At 45.4% G+C, this 11,682-nt stretch overlaps 1 protein-coding gene across 3 annotated transcripts in view; it reads right to left on the bottom strand.

Moving 5' to 3' along the window:
• Window positions 1-4,543: 4,543 nt before the first annotated feature.
• Window positions 4,544-11,682, bottom strand: part of Ap2b1 (adaptor related protein complex 2 subunit beta 1) — a 99,114-nt gene continuing 91,975 nt past the window's right edge. For all 3 annotated transcript variants that reach the window (XM_028772353.1, XM_028772354.1, XM_028772355.1), the window contains 2 exons: window positions 9,783-9,937; window positions 4,544-4,994 (listed from right to left, as the gene is read on the bottom strand). In XM_028772353.1, the coding sequence (XP_028628186.1) occupies window positions 4,920-4,994; window positions 9,783-9,937 (230 nt within the window). In that variant the 3' untranslated portion in view covers window positions 4,544-4,919. The remainder of the gene's footprint in view (window positions 4,995-9,782; window positions 9,938-11,682) is intronic.

Below are 11,682 nucleotides of genomic sequence, written 5' to 3'. Positions count from 1 at the left end.
TAGAAATAAGAAACCCAGCAAGACTGTCCACTACAGATTATGAAACCTCATACTAGCCTTCAGTGGTATGCCATTTAAAGCCTTGCTTTTATTTAAAAACAAACAGCAGTAGTATCTTTATAAAATGATACATTTGCCTGAATTTAAGCTAATTCATTTTGCTTTGCTGGGTAAGTTCAAGGGGGTTGGTTCTTTGATCTGTCTGGCCTTGAGCCTCTTGTGGCTCAGCTGAGGATACCTGGTGGCTGAGGTGCAAGTTCACAAACTCAGGTTCTGGGCAAGCGATAGTGTGTGCCCCTCTGTAGCACCTGAAAACGGGGCCTGGAAGGAGACAAGGGCCAGACCCATCCCTGTCCTATCAGATCTGAGGACCCCCACAGGGATATCAGAGGCTGGCTGTGAGTAGGTCATGAGTGAAAGGCTAGCCGGCTGCTCCTGAGCTTTCACCCCTCCCCCATCCTCTATACCAACAGCGGGGGGTGGGGGGGAATGGGAGTCACACTTGCTTAATTCAGGTGTTGGGGTTCAGCCTGGAGGATCTGATCCTAGAGATGGCAGTCTTGTCCCCAACCAATGCTCCTGAAACAGCAGCTCTTCAGAGTTACTTGTGCAAATAAGAATCTAGGTCTCCCCCACTCAACTCAGGCTTTCCCTTGTTGGAATCATCAAGAACAGCAGAGCAAAAGCTAAATGAGAACCAAGAAGGCAAGTTCAAAGCGAACTTGAAACTTTTCAAGAAACATCCTCGTTGCTAATACCATGTCTGGGGGCTGGCTGGGATTCTAGGATTAGTGTTCAGGGGATAGAAATGGGTAACAACGGGGGAGGTGTGATCTTTCCCAAGTGCCATACCAGCTATTAAAATAAACAGGCTCTTGCTTCTTAAAGCTGAGGGGGGCGGGGGGGGGCCGGGGGGCGCGGAAAATCTGGGTCCAAACAAGACCGGAAGTAGTAAGGGATGCAGCGGGAGGAAGGCCCAGATCGAAGAGCCCTCAGAAACAGCATACCTGAGAGCCAGACCAAGAGTCCTCAGGAACAGCATACTGAGGCTCGTTCTAGGGGTAGAGAACAATGTAATCTCAGGCTTAAGTCTGGGGGTGAGGGGTCAGCTGCTCAGAGCATATGCTATCTCAGGACTTAGCAAAGGTGGATGTATTGAGTAGGAGGGAGAACCTTTTATGGAGTGAAAGAGGAAACTGACATCGTAGTTAGATGTGGTGCCTCATCTCCCCTGAAAAGCAGGGGATGCTGAATGCAGATGGGCCGGGCAACAGGATAAGCAAGTGTCATGAGTGCTTTACCATCATACCACAACAAAGCACAGGCATTACTGTGGAAGAGTGCAGATGAACAGGCACAAGCCCCTCCTTGCCAGTGAGCCCTAACTGGCTCAATACTAACCTTGCATATTTTATTTTTTAAAAGTGCCTGTGTGGGGGACACAGTAATGCCATGGTGTGTGTGTGTACAGGTCAGAGGGCAACTTTTGGGAGTTGGCCCTCTACTCCCACTCATCAGCACACGTTTGGGTTCAAAGCTAGGTGCCTTTACCACTCAGCCATCTCCCCCCCCCCACCGTGACTCATTCATTAAACATGACAGTGTCAATTCTGAAAGCTCTCCACATGACTTGTGTACATGAGCTTGGTCCATGTTTGACCGTCTCACAGACAGATCTCAAGCCTGCTCTTCAGATGCCTGACCCTTTTCCTTTCCAAGGTTCTCACTACAGCTTGAAGTCCCAGAAGGGGGTCAACAGTTGCCAACGGCAGTTCATTCAGTGTCTAGACACCAGAAGCTACGACTGAGCATCTGTGTGCAGTAGACTCCAAATTCTGTTTATATTTGAGATGTGCAAGGACTTGCCCAAGGGCTCTTCCGCTAGGTGCAGGCTATAGGAGACATCAATGCTGTCAGCTCAGCAAACCACACAGATGTCCCAACCAATACAAGTAGTTACGGACTCCTTGTGATGTTTTCTTTAAGGCAGTGGCTATCCTATTTGCTTGGGAACATGCAGACCCTGGGTTCAAAAGGCTTTTGCACCTGAGTGCACAGGTGCTGAGTAGCCGCTCAGCTCTGCTCCTGCCATTGGCTGTGCTGGCAAACACTGACAACCCAGGGGGAAGGCCATGGGCATTCTACCTAGTGCCCTGGAACAGCTGCCAGAGGACTCTCCCCATGCACACCTTCCTGAACTTATGGGACTTGAGTCTTGAACAACAGGTGGCTTCCTGATATAAATACTTTTTTCTCAATTCTAATTTCAAATAGCTGAACCCTTTGGGAAGGCTAGGGCCATTTAAAAAAAAAAAAAGGTTACCAAGATCCTTTCTCTAGCCAGCTATGTGTTGTCCTGGGGAGTGAGTCCTGAGAACAACGTATATACCACAAACTTTATTTTGTGTAAATGAATTTATTGATGAATACACAAGGTAAAGGCTCCCCAAACCCCACCCTCCCCAACAACAGATCCCGACAGAAACAGGAAAATGTGCATCCTTGGGACAGCTTTACCCTCCTGCCTGGCTCCAGCATCGAAAGCTCCACAGTAAGGACCAGGCTTGGCTGGGGACAAACACTTGGAGAACGTGACCAGAAAGAGCTCTGATGTGTTTGCTTCCCTGCCCTCTGTGCTTCAGCTTTCGACAGAGACACACTTAGGCCAACAAGAGTGGGTACAGGGTAAACTGACTGGAGTTCTCCCAATTTTGTCAAGCTCAAAACGGGCCTGAAGGGAAGTCATGGGCAGGCAACAGAGTCTCTTCTGGAGAGGTCCTTGCATCTTCCTAACTCTCCCAGGGGTAAAATGAGAGGTGGCCTCTCAAGGAGTCAGACAGCATGGATAGGCTCAGGCCAGCAGAGAACCACAGCTGTTAGCTGTCACTGGTGGAGGGGCTGAGAGAGGCCTCAGTTTCTGGGGTGGACACATTCTGGTATTAACTTTTCTTTCTGCCTGCCCTGACACATCTTCTTTGGGGAAGTAGTTTGTTTTGGGATGAGAACACTGCGTTTGTAGTGGGAAACCCTCACACTCCTCATGCTCGACTCACTCCAGGAATCAGCATTGACAAGAGAACTCGGTCAACTTGCTTTCCATCCAACATACCACCAACCTGCCTGCCTCCCACACAACCCTGCAACATGTCCTCCTCCCCACGTGGTGAGGGAGGGAGGGAGGGAGGAAGGGAGGGAGGGAGGGAAGGAGGGGTTTCTGTCTCACCACCTAACAATCCTCTTAAAGATTCTCAAGGCTTAAGGAACTTGAGAGAAGCTTTGCAACTGGGAGGAGACAGGATCACTCCAGACACACTTAAAGGAAGTTGGTTTCTGATTTTTCCAGTCTCTCCTCAGGATCCAATGGGTCAGGTCTGAGTCCTTCATGACATTTTTGGACCCTGGCATGCTTCTGACTTGAGCAGAGGACTCTGAATACCAGGTGCCAGGCTGTGCAACAAGTGGCACATCTCACGCAGAGTGAACCGGACTGAGCAGGGCAGTGAGTATGAGGCTCTCTTCGATGAATCACACCAATTCGTTAGGGAGGAGACTGCACACCCCCAGCCCTCTGAGAGATGACAACAACTACATGGCTTTCTGGAATGATCTCACTCTGCTCTGGAGCTTGAGAACCAAGGATGAAGGGCAGATCAGTGAGCTGAGGGACAGTGAGAACTGCCAACATCTCTACACACTTCTACACTCACTGGCTGGCTCCAGAACTGTAGCTCCAGGAGAGCCTGGGAAATGTGAGCTCCATTTTCAGTCTTGCTAACTGGATGCATACTCATGTAACTGAAATGTCAACTGCCACCTGACCCCAGTGAGTGGGCGGGCCACCAAACTCAGCACAGAGTGTGCAAAGAGCCACAGGCAGGCACAGGAAAGGCAGAAGGCTTTGAGGAAAAGAACAGTGAGCCAGCCACATAGGGAAGCTGAAGGAGCATCAGGGAACCAGTCTCAGCTCTGTCCCTCAAGAGCCAAGAGGCCTTGGCAACACACTTTTTGCCTATTACCTTCTTTGTAGAAAAACAGGGTTGGATAAGTCACTAAAGTCTGTTTTAACTCTGAAACTCTGATTTTAAATCTGACTGAGCCCTGAAAAACACAGGGAAGGAGGCTGGGGAGGGCACTGTGTTCTTACTCATGTCTGCTCAGCCTCCTCAGGATGACTCCTGGGCTAGCGCCATGGACAGAAGCATAGCTCTACCACCTCTCAGCGTTGTGCCCACACATCCTGTGTCCCTGCACTCGGAGACATCAATGAAGACCACCACTGCCACACATGGAGTCGTCAAATGAAGTCGCCATGGATAGCATGGGCATAGAGAGCTCAAAGGCTTGGCTAAGGAAAGAGCTGGACAAGAGGGAGGAGTGAAAATGCAAAAGACCAGGAGCAGGGCTGCCCCCCTCCCCGCCCCAGAAGGGGCCAGGGCCATAGGTGTACCTCCAATAAGACTGTGTTTGATAAGGGTCAGTCACCCCTTTCTACTCAGTGTTCTACCTCAATTTCTGTACAAAAATATAAAACAATAAGGTGCGGTTTATGTTTCAGTGACACTTTTCCTTGCTTTAATTAGTTTGTTGCCTTTTTCTGCTTGTGAAATGAGCTTTCGATTACAAAATATCAAACTACACTCAAAAGAGGGTGTAGAAAAGGCTAGCCATTGGCACAGCATGGAGAAGCTCACAACTAAGGACAGAGAGCAGCAGCAGGGGCAGAGGTGGGGAATGGTGGAAGGAGATGTCACGGGAAGCTAACCTATCCAACGGGGTGAATGCTAATGTCAGCACAAGATGACTGGCCACTACCGGGGTGGGTACCGCAGGGTTTGGGATCAGGCTCTACACAACAGTACAACGTCTTCCAGTTAAGAGTTCTTGGCTTGCACCGATTACAGGCTGACTGGACCCATTTATTAGTTTTTCAAAATGCTGTCGTAGACCTGATAGATGTACTGAGAGACTTCAGGGGCTCTACACTTCAGCGACAGCTGTGAAGAGGAGGAGAAAGTAGATTAGCATGGAAACAGCATTGGCTCCAGAGATATGCAAACATTCAAATCAAGACAGTTCTGACATTCTGAGACACTCTGCAACAGCCAGAGGGAGCTCACACTAATACAAACATGGATTTCAGAACTCCAGCTTTGTTGGTACCAAGCTGTGCTGTGCATCCACCTACAGTCCTTGTGGCTTTCTGAAATATGAAAACGATCCCCGCTAAAAACATCAAAGCCGCTGACCCCAGGGGAATCAGTGTTTTAACTAAATATCAGTATAAAAAAATTCTCATGGTAAAGGACAAAAAATAAGCCCGAATTTGGACTTTTTAACTGTTATTAAGGTTAAGCAAAATATTATTAGTAAAAACAGTGAAGCATGCAAAATACATCCTATACATAGAAAATTATATATATGTATGGCTGTCATTTCTTTTTGTTAAGTGGGAAAGTGTTAAGTTATCCTCCACAGTATACTGCTGTGAGATTTATATTATTTTACCTCATTATTCTCTTTATAGAAACCCTGGATGATTTACCATAATACCCAAGATGAAAATATTTTGAAAAAAAAAAAAAAAGGTAAAAAAATAGGAATCTTTTCAACTATGTCAACTTAAGAATTTCCTGAAAAATTAACATCCTAACAACTTAGCTAAGTAGTAGGTCATGACTGACTCCCAGCACTTGTGAGGCTAAGGTGGGAGAATTGTTGAGTTTGAGGTTAGCTTGGGCTACACAGTGAGTTCTAGGCCAGCCTGGGCTACAGGATGAGACATTAACTTATAAAAACCAAAACACAGAGCTGGGGAGATGGCTCAGCAAGTAAAGTAGCTGCCATGTAAACATGAACACACAGTTCAGATCCTTAGCACCCATGTCAAAAACTGGGCACATTTTTCTGTGATAGATCACCATGGATATATCATTGACACCAACCATTTAGCAACATTGTCCGTCAAGACCTACCAAGAATGCAGCAGCAACAGAAAGGTATATGGGGAAATGGGAGGTAAATATAGCTTAAAAAGTGTTCCACAAGGACAAAAACTTCAATGTCTTTTTTCTTTTGGAGACAGGGTCTCACTATATTGCCCTGACTGCTCTGGAACTCTCTATGGAGACCAGGCTGGCTTCAAGCTCAGAGATCTGCCTGCCTCTGCCTCCTGAGTTCTGGAAAGGATTAGAGGTGTACGTCAGTAGGCCAGGCTCCAGTCTCTTTTACTCTTTTATTTACACTCTAGTGCACTGAGTTCACTCCTGCAGCATTGGTTGATACTGTTTACTATTATTAAAAGCTGGATATAAGATTTACTAGTGGCTATGACTGGTGAGGTAGAGCATTCCAGAGTGCTGGATCTGCCACTTACCCGAGGATCACAAAGGGATGACCTGGACCCTCAGCCATTATGTCTTCAAATTCATGTGCATTAAATGTGGTAAAGTCCCAGTCCTCAGAGATGTGCATCTTCTGGAGGTCAGGGACCTTGAACAAAGCCCTGAGTAGGGCTTCAATCTTACTCTGAGGCTTAGTGCATACGAATATGATCACCTAGACAGCTGAAACCCTGGCCACTTTACCTATAAGAGACTTGTCAAGGAACCCTTCTATACTTGTCTGGACCTGTCAGCCCCAGCATAGGATAACAGCGGCTGATGTGGTGAAATGAAAAGGGCGGAGCTTCACTTGAATATGAATATGCTCTTTACCGAAACGTTGTATCATTATCTGTTGGCATAAATACACAAAGCCTCTAGGGCTTTAAAGTGCAGTTGCTCACATTCATTTGACCCCATGTGACCATTAAATGGAGTTTATTCCCCTTTGCCTTCTTCCTTTCTAGGTCTAAGATGTAGCTCTTGGCATGGGGATGCTTTAGGTAAGGCTTCTTGTGATGGTTTAAATGAAAATGGCTCCCACAGGTTCACAGAGAGGGGCATGTTTGGAGGTGAGCCTTGTTCCATAAGTGTGGCCTTGTGGGAGGAAGTGTGTCACAGGGGGTGGGCTTTGGGGTTTCAGATACTTAAGCTAGGCCTGGTCTTTCTCTCTTTATAAGATTTGTTGTGGTCATGGTGTCTCTTCAAGCAGTAAGAACATTGACTAAAACACAAATGTGCACTGACACATACGAACATACATGCACATACCACACAGACATACGTGAAAAAGAAACTATGTGATGATTTGTTTTCTATAACATTCTCAAAATGATGTAATTGTTGTAGGAGAAGCAATGAGTGCTTGCCTGGGCTGGGTTTACATTCCAATACCTAGGAGGCAGAGGCAGCTCAATCTCTTGAGTTTGAGACCTGTCTGGACTATATAATGAATTCTAGGCCAGCTAGGGCTATGGTAAAACCTTGTCTAAAAACAAACACCCGACTTCAGCAAAAACAAAACAACAAAACAAAATAAACCAAAAAAAACATAAATGATCCTTCACAAACAGAAAAAACAGGTTATTCTGTCCCACCCTAAGAGAGTATGTAATGTACAGTTTCATTTATGCCTATAGTTATATTAGTTATTTTCTAGTCTTGAAAGTAAATGTGTAAGATATTAGCAATATGAAAATCTAGGTTAAAAGAAAAAGTCCCATTAAAAATCTTGTGAGCACTCTCAAAATATTTTTTTAAAAGTGTTAGTTATATCTAAGAGAGTCCTTCTCAAACACTGTGCATAGGACGCATGAGTTGCACGTGAACCTTAAGTATCACTTGCCTATTAACCTCCCCCAATCCCACATGACCTTGAACAAATCAATAATCATTTCCCCACTTCTGATACGAGGGGTTGGACCTAGGGTGTGGCCTAGCTGACAAGCATCCTGCCATTTAGTGCTATTCCCCAGCCTTATTTTTACTTTTTTCTTTCAGACTGAGTCTTCAAGTTGCCCAGTCTGGCCTTAAATTTTCAACCTTCCTGTCTGAGCCTCCCACACAGCTGGGATCACAAGGTCTGTGCCACTAGGGTCTAGGGTCTAGTCTCATTAATCATTTTTGAAAGATATTATATGTATTTCATTTATTTGTGTGAGTTTGTACCACAGTACTTGTGGTGGTTAGAGGACAGCTGGAGGGGTCAGTTCTCATCTTTATCAATAGTTCATCAGGCCTGGTGACAGGTAACTTTGTCTACTGCACCATCCCACCAGCCCTTCTCCAATCTTTTTAACCACAACCCCTTGGTCTATGACCTGGGACTAATATGCTTCCTTAACTTAGCAAAGACTGGACACTTACGAACGGTGAATTTAAAAGAAACATGCACAAATGTCTAGAAAAGTAACTAAATGGAGTTATTTTACCAGACCTGGATTTCTTAGTGAGACCCTCTCCTTTTAGGAAGAGTACAGAGGATTTTCCTGTTCTGGGAACTTAAAGTAAATGACAGAGTAGATTATTACTCTCTGAAAAAGACAAGACATGAGTCTGGCTTGGTGGCACAAGCCTTTAATTCCAGAACTCATTTTAATTTCAGTACTTGGGAGGCTGAGGCAAATGGATTTTTGTAAGTTTGTGGCCTGCCTGGTTGAAAGAGTTATTCTAGGATGGCCAGGGCTATACTTTGAGACCCTGTCTCATAAACCTGAAACAAAGAAAAACTAAGAATTTCTGTTTGGGTGGTACTACTCCTTTGATGCATGCTAGCATAAATAGCTGTCAAAATTAAGGAATGGGGTCACAGAATAAAAGGCTCTCTGAATCTGACTTTTCACCTTCCTCAGAACTAGTCACTATTAAACTTTCCTGGTCAATTCCTTCAAAACAGCCTAACACGAGCATAAGGTATTTCCCCCTCTCAAGGCTTGTTAGGAGATCGCATTTTACATTGGCACCAGAGCTCAGGGCGTCGGGGACCAGTCTTTACTGCCGAGCAAAGCCACCCAGTAATTTTTACTTCTGTGGGATACTAGAGGAAGTTTCTCAAGCTATAGGGGAAACCTACAGGCTGGAGACTTCTCTCCCTGTTAAGGAAACCATGGTTAAGAGTGATTAATTAGCAACTTGTTCAAATCATGGCTTTGTGGTAGTAGTTGTGTCTAGGTCTAGACATCTTTAAGGCCAAGAACTCCGAAAGTAGACAAGGTCCAATGTAAACAAGCTAGGAAATGGTTTGTTTTTTGGTGGGAGTGTGCTGGGCATTCTGCTCCATCCTTTCTATCACATCACCTTGAGAACCTGGTGAGGCTGGCTGTTCAGCAAGCTCCAGTGATCCTCATGCCTCCACCATGTGCAATGCTGGGGGTCTGAATCCAGGCCCTCATGTTTGTACAGCAAGCACCCTTACCATCTCTCAGCCTAGAAACACTTTTGTTTTGTTTTGTTTTGTTTTGTTTTTGAGGCAGGGTCTCAACTATGAAGTTCTGGCTAGCCCCAAACTCACAGCAATCCACCCCCCTTTTCCTAGGATTACAGGTGTGACCATGATGCCCAGCTAGAAACACTCCACTTAACAGCTTATTCTAGCACCAGACTGATGCACAGGAGGAAGCATCTCTGTATGTCAGGGAAGCAATGGGTTTGCAGAACTCCTTACTGTCAAAGGGAGATGGTCTACTCTGGTCTGCCTCCAGCACCATGCCTTGCAAGTCAGAAGACCACAGTGAGGAGAGGAGGCATTTCATGAATGCAACAGGGACTCCCTTACTGAGTGCTTGTTTTGGGGTATCTCTGCCAGAAATACTTCTCCAGGTCTCTGTAGTACACTAAAGAATAAATGCATAGGTTCTTACCTCTGTACTCTAACCCATCTCATACATTCTGGGAAAGGCCTACCGTATAATTGGGGTTTCCTGGCTGGATCCGCAGCTCTGCCAAAATCCAAATGCCATTAGTGAGCTTCAGGGACTGGTACAGCATGTCCTGCCCTTCCACGTTCCTCTTGGCGATAGTGTAAACATTGTTGTTTTGCAACTTGCTGGAAACTGTGTCTAGAAATAGAGATCCGAAACTTTTAAGACTTTCAGTTAACATCTCCAATGAATGCATTCCCTTCTTTCCCCTTCTTGTGAGTTGTCACACATCCCTGAGTTCCCTGATGGATTCTAGCACACACACAATTCCAGAGGTTATTCTGTTACAGACAGGCAAAATGAAAGGCCTGCCTGTCATGTTATCAGACAGAAAACAGTAAGGTGCACTAACGCTGGTTTAAGAGTTACCTAGGGAGGTTATACTATAGATAGATAGATAGATAGATAGATAGATAGATAGATAGATAGATAGGCAGGCAGATAGGGCGGCCTCAGGGTTACTAAGAATAAACTAAATCCTTGTGTTAATTATTTTTCCCACTGCTGTAACAACGTTCCTTGGCCAAAAGGACATAAAAAAGGAAGGGTTATTTTGGCTCACAGTCTCGGGGTATAGCCCATCATGGTGGGAGTCACGGCAGCAGGAGTGAGGAGCAGCTGTTCAACACTGCATCCAGTCAGCACAAGACAAATGCCAGCATTAACTTGTTTTCCCTTGTTCCTCATACAGACTCTGTGTTGATCCTCATTCTGAAATACTGCTCCCCAACCGGGAGAGTTACACTGATGATCAGATGTACACTTCCCAAGTCACTACTACTGCACTGTGAGCCACGTGGGCCTCCATTTTGTAGCTTTAGAAAAGGACAGAGCTGCACAAGTCTTTTCAAGTCAGATTTATTAAACTGGATACTTAATTTTTGTTTAAAGCAGGCAAACAAATTCTTTAGATGCTGGAAAAAAACCATGCTTTCAAACACACAAGGAAACAAAGTGCTTTAATGAAAGACATAGAGGCCCGAAGCCGTGTGAAATGACTGCTACGTTCTCAGATCCCAGCTGCCATGTGGGTTATGCTTCTGCAACTCCCAAGCTCAGGGCAAGAACAGGCTGGAGTTCTGGTGTCTACAGCATCAAAGAGACACGATGCTCTAGAATTAATTAAAGGTCATTTCTCTGTCTGAGATGTTGCAGTGTCAGAGACAATGGAGATGACATGCCAGATGTGTTAGTGTCTTTAATCCCAGTACTTAGGGGGCAGGGACAGGGGCAAACAGAGGCAGGAGGGATCTCTGAGTTCGAGGCCAGCCTGGTCTACAGAATGAGTTCCAGGACACCCAGGGCTACACAGAGAAACTCGGTCTTAAAAAAAAAAAAGGACTGGAGATGATGATAAACACAGCTTCTTTGTTAGTTCCTTATTAATTAGCTTCAGATGATTCAAATTACTCAGCCTAGTCCAGGAACTAAACTCTCACAAAAAAGTATATTCTGGTGTGGTCTCTAGGAAAGGAAGCATGATCGCCTTCACCCCATGAGTGGTAAGATCTCCGCACACGAAACCTCAGGTTTTTATCACTGGTTTTCTCACCATCTCAGGTGTCTGTATTTGAATTTTGGGTTGACTTGCCACTAGAGATGCTACTAAAGCCACAGGGTTAAGCATCTGCTTGAATAAAAGCTGGTGTTAGAGGTGCTTCTCACTGATGTCCTCCACACCCAGACAGGCAGCACTGGGGACGGCAGTACTAAGGTCTTTCATTAAGCATTTTTAATCAGTTAGTTACTACTTAATTTGTTGCCTTTTAAAGTTTTCATTAATATCAAAGGAGAGTAGTTACAACTTAGGGGATGGAGAGATGGTTTAGCAGTGAAGAATATTGGTTGCTCTGCCAGAGGACCTGGATTCGACTCCCAGCTCA

The sequence above is a fragment of the Grammomys surdaster genome, unplaced genomic scaffold (assembly GCF_004785775.1).
Source record: "Grammomys surdaster isolate TR1022 unplaced genomic scaffold, NIH_TR_1.0 213, whole genome shotgun sequence".
Classification (NCBI taxonomy): domain Eukaryota; kingdom Metazoa; phylum Chordata; class Mammalia; order Rodentia; family Muridae; genus Grammomys; species Grammomys surdaster.
This window is presented reverse-complemented; position numbering and strand designations above follow the sequence as displayed.